General features: G+C 46.4%; 1 protein-coding gene across 1 annotated transcript; it reads left to right on the forward strand.

Annotated features, from left to right (window-relative positions):
* The first annotated feature begins 1,083 nt into the window (after window positions 1-1,083).
* ACTC1 (actin alpha cardiac muscle 1) lies at window positions 1,084-6,349 on the forward strand. The gene is made up of 7 exons (XM_070425437.1): window positions 1,084-1,173; window positions 1,755-1,905; window positions 3,058-3,382; window positions 4,036-4,197; window positions 4,320-4,511; window positions 5,307-5,488; window positions 6,019-6,349. The coding sequence occupies exons 2-7, from the start codon at window positions 1,777-1,779 to the stop codon at window positions 6,160-6,162; spliced, it is 1,134 nt and encodes a 377-aa protein (XP_070281538.1). The 5' UTR covers window positions 1,084-1,173; window positions 1,755-1,776; the 3' UTR covers window positions 6,163-6,349.
* The last annotated feature ends 5,567 nt before the right edge of the window (window positions 6,350-11,916 follow it).

Below are 11,916 nucleotides of genomic sequence, written 5' to 3' on the forward strand. Positions count from 1 at the left end.
CACCAATGCTTCTCACACTTTAATGTACATGTCAGTCAACGGGGCATCTGGCTGACATGCAGACTCCCCTTTAGCAGTTCCAGGGTGGGCCCGAGACTGCTTCCCTAACTCATTGCCTCATGTGACGACACTGCTCTTCTATATGATGCGTTCATAGGTGGAAGTTGCAGTTCTTGGCAAGAATTTGCTCTCTCAGTTTTGTCTCCACCGGGAGTGAAGGGCTTTGCCCCCCCGTTCATCTTTCCACCAGCAAGTGGTCAAGCTGCCTTTGGCATTTGTTTCTTCGCTGACTTTGGAGGCCGGGATCCTCTTTTGGACAAAGACCAGAGTCCTGAGCAAAAGCCCCGCATGGAGGAAAGCGACCTGATGTCTGGGCTGGGGTGAGCCTGACCTTCTACGGCAAGACCGGCCGGGCTCGCACAGTCGCCCTCTCTAGCCTTTCCACTGGCCTGGCCTGAGCCCTGCATGGGTTGGGGCTAAGGTGGCCTCGGCTAATCTCAGCTTTCTGCCCCACAGGAGCACAGCCCCAGCTCCTGGAGGAAAGTCATTCAGGCTGGTGGACCCTAGACCGCCAGGCGCCCCCTTCCTGGCCACCCCAGCGCGCTGCGGTGGTGCCCTGTGGGCCCCCGGGGCCGCCAGGCTCCACTCCTCCAGTCGCCGTCAGATGGGGAAGATGAGAAGCGGCCGCCTCCTCTGCGCCCTGGCCCAGCTGTTGGGACCCCTCAGCGGAGGGCAGGGTGCCAAGCCCTCCCGCTTTCTGTGTGGCTCATTGTCTCGGGCCGGCGGGGCTTCGGAGGCACACCCAGGGATCGCCCCCACCAGGAAGGGGGAGGGGAGGGCTGGCGGCACGTCGTGTTCCCTGCCCCCGACCCTTCACGCCCGCCCCTCCCCAGCTCCCTATTTGGCCATCCCCTGGTTGCCCCCCTCCCCTTCCTTACATGGTCTGGGGGCCCCTGGCTGATCCTCTCCCCTGCCCTCGGCTCCATGAATGGCCTCGGCGCTCCTCAGCGGTGCGAAGGCGACCAAATAAGGCAAGGTGGCCGGCTGCCCCCCACCCCTGCCCCCGCCGCTCCGACTGACCCCGTCCGGCCGCACGTATAAAGCAGCGCGCCCCGCGCCGGACGCCAGCGCCCGCCGCCCGAGCCGAGCCGAGCCGAGCCCGCCCCGCGGACGGTGAGTCCGCGCCGCCCCGCGCCCGCCCGCCCAGCCCTCCGAGACCGCGCCCGAGCTCCCGCCGCTCGCACTTTGCCCTTTAAGAGGCCAAACTTTTCTATTTGATTCCAACTTTTCTCGTCCTGGGAAGTCCCCGGAAAGGGGCGCGCAGAAGAGGGACCCAGGGCCGTCCAGGAGGCGTTGGAGGTCCCTGCTCTCGTGCGCGTTTCCCTCCGGCTGGGGGCACCGCATGGATGGGGGTGTCGATGGGGCGGACGTGGGTTCCCAGTTTGCGAAAAGGTGCAAATGGAAAGGGCTGGGGAGGACCTGGTGAGAAGAGGTGACTGTCCCTCCTTGCGCCTGGGACCGAGGGCGAGCCTCCTGGTCAGGGGGTCCGGGTCATTCCTCCCCTTTCTCTCCGCACTCTGACCCCCCAGCCTCCGCTGCTCTCCCACCCCTTCTGTTTATCTGCCGCGAGGGGAAGAGAGGTGATTGGTGCCCCCCAAACCCCCTGAGCTCTGTCCGTTCCTCCCGGGGCGCGGGGAAGGCCAGCCCCGCAGGCCGGCGCTGAGCCCGGGCCGCCCCCTCTCCTCCACCCGCAGACCCCGCTGAAACTGTGCCAAGATGTGCGACGACGAGGAGACCACCGCCCTGGTGTGCGACAACGGCTCCGGGCTGGTCAAGGCCGGCTTCGCGGGCGATGACGCGCCCCGCGCCGTCTTCCCGTCCATCGTGGGCCGCCCGCGCCACCAGGTAAACTTCCCACCCGCCTGCGCCCCGAGGAGCAGTCCCAGCCCCGGCCCGCGCCCCTGCCTGCCACCTCTGAGCTGGCAATCCAGGAACTGCCTCACCTGAGCCTCCTGTTTCATGAACTCTTTAGGTCAAATAAGTGAAAGATGGTTTAGCTTTAAGTCCAAGTCGAGGCAAGCAGTTCTCACGCCCTCCACTGAAGGAGAGTGAGACCTGCGAGATTTCCCATTCACCTCAGGGACACAGCTCTCCAAGGGGCCGCTCCCTGGTGGGAAAAGGCAGCAGTTTCTCTCCTCTGCCCCTGACCTGCATTTCCAGTCCTCGGTGTCTTCTCCTCTATCCTTTGTACACTTCACTTTCTTTCCTTGGCCTCTCTTTCCAGTCCTGTTCAAAACATAGGAATATAACTTCTCTCAACCAAGCAGGAGCCAAGCCACATTCCTTGCCCTTGTTCACAGCCAGTTTACAGGGCTCCCAACAGATGTAATCTATCTGCTTCCTGGCTGTTGCATTTTTAGAAGCCAGCCGTGACAGAGTCAGTAGGTGCCATGGTGATAGTGACATCCCACCTTGTTTACGAAGAGAAATGCCACCCTCGCTGGCTTTGCCACATGCCTGGCCAGATAGGCTGCCAGAGAGGAGAGCTGTGCTCAGTGCTGGGGAGTGATGGGCAGGACAGCTCCCTGGCAGGCTGGCTTCCCTGGCAGCGTGATAGTGGCATAGCAGCCCATCGCTACTTGATGAATGTCAAAATCTTTTCTTAGGAGAAATACAATGTGTCATGAATCCAGTCACTTCTCAATGTAGTCATTTATATTCTAGTTGACATAGGTGATGAGCTTATAATTTAATGAAGGCATTATGGTATTTTTAAAATGAGGCGAGGCTCTACTTCAGTGAAATAGCATTGTTCCCCCTCACCTGCAGTTATATTACAAACAGTAGAATTATACATTTTGGGGGGAAGTGGGTGGGAAAAAAGTACTAGATTGATTTTAAGTGATACTTCTAAATTGGGGTAAAATCGTATTGTTTGGTGTTTCTGGTCTTTACAAGGTATTCCTTGATTTGGACAGTTAGATGTAAATTTATAAGGCACCAGTTATATTCCTGACCTAATGGAAGCTTGATCTTTCCATCTTTTTCTTCTTTCAGGGTGTCATGGTGGGTATGGGCCAGAAGGATTCCTATGTAGGAGATGAGGCCCAGAGCAAGCGAGGTATCCTGACTCTCAAATACCCCATTGAGCACGGCATCATCACCAACTGGGACGACATGGAGAAGATCTGGCACCACACCTTCTACAATGAGCTCCGTGTGGCCCCAGAGGAGCACCCAACTCTGCTCACCGAGGCCCCGCTGAACCCCAAGGCCAACCGTGAGAAGATGACCCAGATCATGTTTGAGACCTTCAATGTCCCCGCCATGTATGTGGCCATCCAGGCAGTGCTGTCCCTATATGCTTCTGGCCGTACCACAGGTATGTGTGGGCTCTGGGGACAGTCACTGATTAATCACATTCCCAAGTCATTGACCTTGTTGTGAATCAGTGTCCCCAACTGAAAATGAATGATCCCTTCTCCCATACTCCATGGGAAGGTGTCGGTGCTAAAGGAGAAAGGAAACCATCATTCCCCGAGGTTAGTTTCAGAGCCCATGTATTTCTGAGAGCTGAAAGAAACTATGATGTCACATGATGAGGCTCTGTACAATGTACAGTATCAGTCTGGAATGCAACAGTCATTGGTATGTGTTCATACCATCACAGCCCCTGGGCAAACATTACCAAGGAGAACCCACATTCCCCACAAGGTCTGAGTCAAAAGAGATAGAAACACATGTTAGTTAGACAGGAGGAAAGAAAAACACGCCTGGGTGCTTACATAATGTGCTCAAGGCTGATGAAAGGGGTGGTCACTTGAGTGTCCTGAGGAAATTCTTCTACTACAATATTTAAAAGGCTGGCTTCAGATTTACCATTCATTATGCTCTTTTTTATTCTTTGTGTGTAAAGGATCTAATTTCATCTGGATCCATGCCCAGTGCTAGTTTATCTTGGCCATAATTGGAAGGAGGCTAAAAGCAGTGGTGTCATCAGGTATTTACCTCCTCCCTGTCTGTTTCCTCTGACAGGCATTGTTCTGGACTCCGGGGATGGCGTAACTCACAATGTCCCCATCTATGAGGGCTACGCGCTGCCCCATGCCATCATGCGTCTGGATCTAGCCGGTCGGGATCTCACTGACTACCTCATGAAGATCCTCACTGAGCGTGGCTATTCCTTTGTCACCACCGGTGAGTGTGTGTTTCATGTGCTACAACATTGTCTGCTTTTTTTTCTTCACGGTGAGTCCATCTACCTCCCACAGTTGGCTTCATTCTTCAGAGCTTGACTGGGGTGCCCTTTATTTCTGCAGCTGAACGTGAAATTGTCCGTGACATTAAAGAGAAGCTGTGCTATGTTGCTCTGGATTTTGAGAATGAGATGGCCACCGCTGCTTCTTCGTCCTCTCTGGAGAAGAGCTATGAACTGCCTGATGGCCAAGTCATCACTATTGGCAATGAGCGCTTCCGTTGCCCTGAGACGCTCTTCCAGCCCTCCTTCATCGGTGAGTTGTGGGGTCTGGGGCAGAGGCATAGCTTTTCTCTCCAAATCTTGGGAAGTCCCAGAGTAAAATCTATTATGAGGAAGAAGGATGAATGGGGCCCTTGAATTAAGAGAAATCATAGCTTGGAGTCCCACACAGCTCAGTCTCAGGTTCTGATGGCTCATTAAAGGGGGGCCATCACTGTTCTGTTCTGTTGTAGTGAAATGACCCACAGACTTCACCTCAAAAGAAAGGATGAGGCAGAGCAGGACCTGAATAATCCATATCTGCAGGAAAGAGGCGATTACTCAAGGGTGCTGATTCATTCCAATCAGCTTCATTACCAAGTAGCCGCACTTTCCTTTTAAGTTACTCACTGTTCAATGTAATAGCAGTCACACTCACAGTAATAACCGGAGTGACATTTATATGTCGCCAAACATCTCACCTAAGGAATGATTTACAGGAGGAAGCTTGTGGGAATCTTATTTTGCTGCATAAATAAAACTTGCATGGATGTAACTAGAATGTGTGTCTTATCCTTTTCCAATACATCACCATGCATCTGGTGGATACAGCAAGTGTTGGCTTCAAACAGGTGCTAGACACAATTGTTCGTTTCTTGGCAGTCGGTTGTGGGCTAACTGTGAGCACTTCTAGGGACACCTGTTCCACAAATGCCTTCAGTGTATCTTATAAAGGAACACATGTTTCAGAGACAAATGGTGACAGTTTACCAACACAGAGGAGTCCTGTTCTCACCCCTCCACCATGGCCCCTGGCCTAAGTGATTTTTTTTTCCAAACTTGTTCCTAGGTATGGAATCTGCTGGCATTCATGAAACAACTTATAATAGCATCATGAAGTGTGACATTGATATCCGCAAAGACCTGTATGCCAACAATGTCTTATCTGGAGGTACCACAATGTACCCTGGGATTGCTGATCGCATGCAAAAGGAAATCACTGCCCTGGCTCCCAGCACCATGAAGATTAAGGTAAAGAACCCCTGTGCCTGGGGGAGCTGAAGCAGGTCTTGGTATTCCAAGCAGAAGGCATTCCTAACTCCTTTCTCCTTACACTTAGCTTCCTGCCTACTAAAACCTTTATCTTTTAGCTTCTCTAGCACTTTTTTTTCCTGATCTTTCTAGCATTTTTCCCAAGATAGGAGACTTTAAAAATGCTTTCAAGCTGTGGATAAAAACAAATCTTTGAAGAAGAAAAAACACCCACCTAAATCTTTGAACACATTTTAAAAGTCCCCAACTTTGGGCCTTTTAGCTTGTTGCACATTATACTTGAGTCCAGAGAAGTAGAAAATTCTATTTTGTAAAGTCTTTGTTAATAGAAATAATGAAGTAGTGGAAAGTGCGTAAAACTTGACTCAGCTATATTAATGTGTGGAATGAAGTACCTTGCATTACAGTGAGTTAACACCTAATATTTTTTCTGTGAGGCTCCCCACAGTGGCATGCTCTGTCGCTTGGGGCTTCAGAGTTCCCTGGAAGTTTCTGTTTTCTTTCCGCAGATTATTGCTCCCCCTGAGCGCAAGTACTCTGTCTGGATCGGGGGCTCCATCCTGGCCTCCTTGTCCACCTTCCAGCAGATGTGGATTAGCAAGCAAGAGTACGATGAGGCAGGCCCATCCATCGTCCACCGCAAATGCTTCTAAGGTGCCTCCTCTTTTAGTCTACCTTACATTCAGGATGACAGTATTATGCTTCTTGGAGTCTTCCGACCCACCCTCCTTCATCTCTCATCAACCATTGTACAGTTTGTTTACACACGTGCAATTTATTTGTGCTTCTAATATTTATTGCTTTATAAATAAACCAGACCAGGACTTGCAACCTATAAAAGCCTCTTTTACTTCCTTTTGGGGTAGGCTTGGAGTACGGCCAGTGTTCACATATTTTTGACAGTGAGCTCCTAGATTGATGGCTCTGACACTGTGTGCACTGTAATATTACACCACCACAAAGATCATCATGTGGGTTAGTGTGACATTTAGCTGGGAGTTATGACACTAAATTTTGATTTTACACTTTGGTATAGAATCACGAACCTATTTCATACCTGAAAAGATTAGGTTTAGCTTCACATGTGCAAGAAATGGAAGATAAAACAATTCTCTAAGATTGGTTTCCATGAATGATATTGAAAATTATTGCTTAAGCCTATGTTACAGCTGTTTTCATAACTTTGCAGAAGCCACATGTACACACTTAGAATGATTATGTATACACACTTTGAATGATTATGAAGTCACTGTTTATTAGCAGACAGTTCATTTTCAAAATTAAGTGAGTTATCAGCTGTTAAAGTGTGTATACATGTTTTGGGGACACCCTATATATTGGCAGTGAGAAAGTCAAAGATTATTTTATATAAATTAGCTTAAATTCTCAATTCTTAGACTCTACTGTTGTCTTCCTGTGGACTGTACATGTTAGCTGTGAGACAGGGAAGCCAGCTGACAGTTAAGCCTGGCGTGATCCATTCAAATGCCTCCTAAACAAGTCAGGACCACCGTGCAGGTTCAAAACAAGCAGAGGAAACAGGTGCCAGAAACTGCTGCCTAATCAGCGACCAACTTGTGGGACAGAAGTCTTCAGTCTCTTCACCTCTTTGAAATCTTGGGATCTTGGGTTGAGTCCAGTTAAGGCTAGGAAGTCCTGAGGGAGGAAGGGGAGCGGAAAACCACAATATTCCTTTTCCTCCATTCAGGGCTCTCTGCAATATGGTAGGGGACGTGCTGAGGACAGTACACAAAAGAATAAGCACACTCTGTCCTTGAGGGGCTCACATACACTCACGCGAACCCCCAATGTGTGTGACTTCAAGGAGACAGACATGGGTCTGGGTCTTGAAGGATGGTCAAGCACTAGAGACGTGAGATGAGCAAGGAGGAAATCTCAGCAGAAGGAAATGGGGCAGGAGCCAGCACACAAGGAAGGAAGCCAGTGTATAGGTAGGTTGGTGAGAGCTGATGAACTTTTAGGAAATCAGTTTGGAGACACTTTAATTTTTTTCATTTTCAAATTAATTGTTAATGACCTTTTAGAGCAACTGGTACAATGTTGAACAGTTTGTTTTTTGAATTCCCCAGACAAAACCCCAGATTTTCTGACATTCCATCTATGGTGCATCTAAAACCATTTTCAGTCATAAAACTTTAGTCATAAAGTTTACAACTAAACATAAATATAATCATGTAGATGTAAAACTTTAGTCATGGCCTATCAAGAGTAACTCAATTCTATCACACACCCTTTGGGAGTCTGGGTTGAAAATTTGGGGTATTTTAGGCTCATCAGACACATCCTTAGTAAGCTGCCACTGTCATCATTCAAGGTTTAATGTGTCTTTATCTTATTTATTAAAAAATATCTCTTTTTTAAAAAAATTATTAGAGAGAGAGAGAGAGAGAGAGAGAGAGAGAAAGGAAGGGAGAAAGAGCCAGAAATATTGATTTGTTATTGTATTTATTTATGTATGCATTGGTTGCCTCCTGTACATGCCCTGAACAGGGACCAAACCCTCAATCTTCGTGTATTGGGATGATGCTCCAACAAACTGAGCCACCTGGCCTGGGCTAAAAGATATCTCTTGATTCCTGACTTTAGACCAAGCAAAAGAGTAGGTCCAGGGGACATAAAGAAGGATCAGGGCACACTTTCTGTGCTTAACAACCTCAGAATTTAGAGCTCCATACTTAGCATAGCTGAGAGGAAGTTTTTCTCTGCATTAAGGGTTATATAATAAATTTGGTGGCATTTTCTATAGATAAGATATAAAGTTTATCGTAGATTTTACTTTTGTCCCCCTCAATTGTATCCTGTAGCACAGATAAATTGGCTTACAAGCTAGGTTTCAGCCAGAGACATAGATTTGGGGCAAATATGGGGAGATATGATTTCGCCAGTATCTGTGTCTTTATTTTTCATCTCTCAAATTGAATACAATAAGTATTGTGAATTTAACCTCTACATATAGTATTAATACTTCAAGTTTAGACAACTGGCTGGGGTATCACCTATGGTTTTTTCTTTGTATAAATGGAAAGCGAATGGGTATAATCATTCCTACTTTAAAGTAGAAGTTTTTTAGAATTAGCTTTCAGAAGTGATAACCATGCAGATTCTTGTTGAATTCCAAAGTTTTCTCATCTCAGCTAATGATGGGGTGTAAGATATTAGAACAGCTGAGTCTTCTAATAATTGTGCTTAAGGATGGTACTAAGGTGACAGAGTTTTTCTTAAGACCACCTCCACATGTGTAAAATAATAGAGATGTCTACAGTGAATATGTTTGCAGTTAAGATACAATGTAAAAAATATATATAGAGATCATGATATTCTCAACTTATAATGAAAGGAGTGTTTTTGTTCATTTCTAACACACCAAAACACCTTTTGTCATTTTTTAAAACAATTGTCATTTCTTAGCAATGGTTGTTATGTAGATGTGTTTAAATAATTAAGAGAGTAAAGTTAGAGAAAAACAGAAAATTGCAAAGAAAATGGAATATTTAAAAGGGTAGACTTGATTTACTAACCCAGGCCCTAAAACAATGTCACTGGGGTTCCACCTTTCTCTTCATTTCTTCTATGGGATCTGTTATAGACTGAATTATATCCCCCCAAATTCATGTGCTGATACCCTAACTCCTCAATGTGACTGTTTTTGGAGACAGGGCCTTTAAGGGGGTAATTAAAGCTAAATGATGTCACAAGTTGGCCCTAATCAAATAAGACAGGTGTCCTCATTGAAGAGGAAGAGACCCCAGGATTGGGCATGTACAGAGGAAAGGACAGGTAAAGACAAAGCAGGAAGTAGCCATCCACAAGCCAGGCAGAGAGGCCTCCCCAGAAACCAATGCTGCTGGCAACTTGGTCTTTGACTTCGATGCTCCAGAACTGCGAGAAAATACATTTCTATTGTTTAAACCACCCAGTCCATGCTATTATGTTATGGTAGCCCAAACAGACTAACAGAGGATTTTCCCACATGTTGGACATCATGGCCCAAGATTCACAATCTACCAACTAACTTATCAGCCTCTGCATAAAAAGGGTGTCTTCCCATATAGTTCTGTCGGAAATTCCAGGGAAGTCTCAGTCTGGCCAGATTTGAGGACTGAGACATATTTTCCCTGCCATAGAGAACCATCAATATCGTTGAGTGGGAGAGGGCTAATTCTCCAAAGGAAGGGAACGAACTGACATGCACACCATACCCAAGGAGCTAGAACCAGAGATTAGGGTAGTTAGCAGGGAGACCAATTGTTGAAGGGCTCCAACTTCCAGTTCAGGAGTTTTGTTTGATTTAGCAGGTCCTGAGAAGGACTTGAGAAGAACAATGATTTCACTCAAACAAAACTAGGAGGCAAGAATAAGAATATTTGGATGGTGATACGTGTGATGGATCAATTTTTTTTCTAGACTATAGTGTAACCCAGGGGCTCAGGAACCCAGTGCTCTCTATATGACCAATTTAGCCATGTATTTAAAAGGAAATAATAAGTTAGAATTAAAATGATATAGATACTACAAATATTTCCTAGTAAATGATAGGTAGGGAAGAAATTTTTAGTCTTTTAGGCCTAAAACAGCAAAGGTTGTCTATATTTATCCTAGGGTCTTCCAGGCTCATTATAGAAGGAATCTCTCCAGCAGAGTTTGGCTGTTGCTATGGCAACCAAACTCACATTAAAAGAGACCCAGGAAAAAAGCTCTGGGGGAGATTGCAAAAGTATGCCTTTGGTCACTGGTGAATCTGATGCTAGAAGATGCTTCTTGCAGTTCACTCATCCTCTCTGTGTGCAATAGATGCAAGAATGGCTGACTAGGAGGATAAAGAGCTTCAGAGCAAGTACAGATCTCTGAATCCTTAGGGCTCTGGGTCCTTTCCCCTGTATGGGAAGGGGAGCCGAGCTAGGTGAGAGTTAAGCAGGAGTGGTCTGCAGGTTCCTCCGCAGTGTTGTTTGCTTATTGCTCTACCATGGGAATCAGGGTTGGAGAGGGGAGACAGAAAGAAACCCAAAGGAAGGTTGCAGTAAAGCTGAATTAAAATGTGGTATTAATAGTAAATGAGAAATGGACTCTGGAGTCAAAGGTAAGCAAGCAGTTGGGTGAACAGGTTTAGTGCTTAACACAGAAAGATGACTTGAAGAACTTTGGAAAGACTACTGGGTAGTGACAGGGTAGGTGTCATGTAGGGTATGACAGAGCAGACATCATGAAGGGAATTTAAAAGCAAACCTGAAAAAAAAAATAAGAGAAAAAAATAAATGAAAGCAAATCTGCTTTAGGCAAAGTAGTAAAATTTCCCCCAAGAAATCTTTAACACTAGGATCTACCCTTTGGACTTTTTTCAGTGTCTTCTACCCAATGTGGGCTACCCAGAACATTCCCCCTACCTCCCTTATTATAACTACATTTAGCTGCACTTTACTTGTATTCCTAAAGTGCAGACTGACATTAATTCTGAGACCTGAAGAATGGAAAAGCAGGCAGTGGAAATAATACCTGCAAAGACTCAGAGGTAGGAGAGTCCGTCAGGTTCAAAGAAGTGAAAGCCAAGTGGATGGAGAGCAATGAGGTGCTGAGGAGGAGACGGGTAAGTGACCCCGGAGACATGGTCAGAACACTTACCCTATGGGACCTATAGACTGTGATAAGAAGTTTGAATTCTATTGTGTGACAGAATTATGATAAAGGGTTTTAAGCATGAAAATATAAAACATATATTTTAAATGCATATTCTAGGTGCTACATGGGGACTGGATTGAAAAAGCAAAAGTGGAGGCTAGTAAACCATGCAAGGCTCTTACACTGGTGCAGGTGGGAGACACTGGGGCTTGGACCTGGAGGAAGCCATGGAGATGGACAGAAGTGTGGACAAAGTTGAGATGGGTTCTATAAGCTGCAGTGGCAGGAGGTGCTGGTGGGTTGGATAGGGGCAGACAAGGAGAGGGCTGCTGGCTTGAGTGGACTATGTGTTTTCAAGGAAATTCAGATTTTAAGATGATTCAAACACATCTCCAGTCCTACATTGGAAAGAAGGCATCATCCAAAAATGGGGTTTGCTTTTGGTCTTGAAAAGTGTTAAGGGTTTTCTGGGAGAAACAGAGGTATCAAATTAGCAGAGGGTAGTTTAGGGGACAGGAAGGTTGTGGGGAGACCTGACTAGAGCAGGGGGTATGTATTGGGATGAAGCAATGAGGCCAATTGGGATTTGGTAGGGCTAGAGCAGTGATGGCGAACCTATGACACGCGTGTCAGAGGTAACATGCAAACTCATTTTTTTGGTTGATTTTTCTTTGTTAAATGGCATTTAAATATATAAAATAAATATCAAAATTATAAGTCTTTGTTTTACTATGGTTGCAAATATCAAAAAATTTCTATATGTGACACGGCAC

Source organism: Myotis yumanensis, unplaced genomic scaffold, assembly GCF_028538775.1.
Source record: "Myotis yumanensis isolate MYYU_CA2020_CCGP unplaced genomic scaffold, mMyoYum1.0.hap1 SCAF_1, whole genome shotgun sequence".
In the NCBI taxonomy this organism is placed as follows: domain Eukaryota; kingdom Metazoa; phylum Chordata; class Mammalia; order Chiroptera; family Vespertilionidae; genus Myotis; species Myotis yumanensis.

Excerpts from the sequence above, each read along its gene's own strand:
- ACTC1 (XM_070425437.1), top strand. The coding sequence starts at position 1,777 with ATGTGCGACGACGAGGAGACCACCGCCCTGGTGTGCGACAACGGCTCC. Across the intron at positions 4,198-4,319 it reads CTATTCCTTTGTCACCACCG|CTGAACGTGAAATTGTCCGT; the intron begins GTGAGTGTGTGT and ends TTATTTCTGCAG. Across the intron at positions 4,512-5,306 it reads CTTCCAGCCCTCCTTCATCG|GTATGGAATCTGCTGGCATT; the intron begins GTGAGTTGTGGG and ends ACTTGTTCCTAG.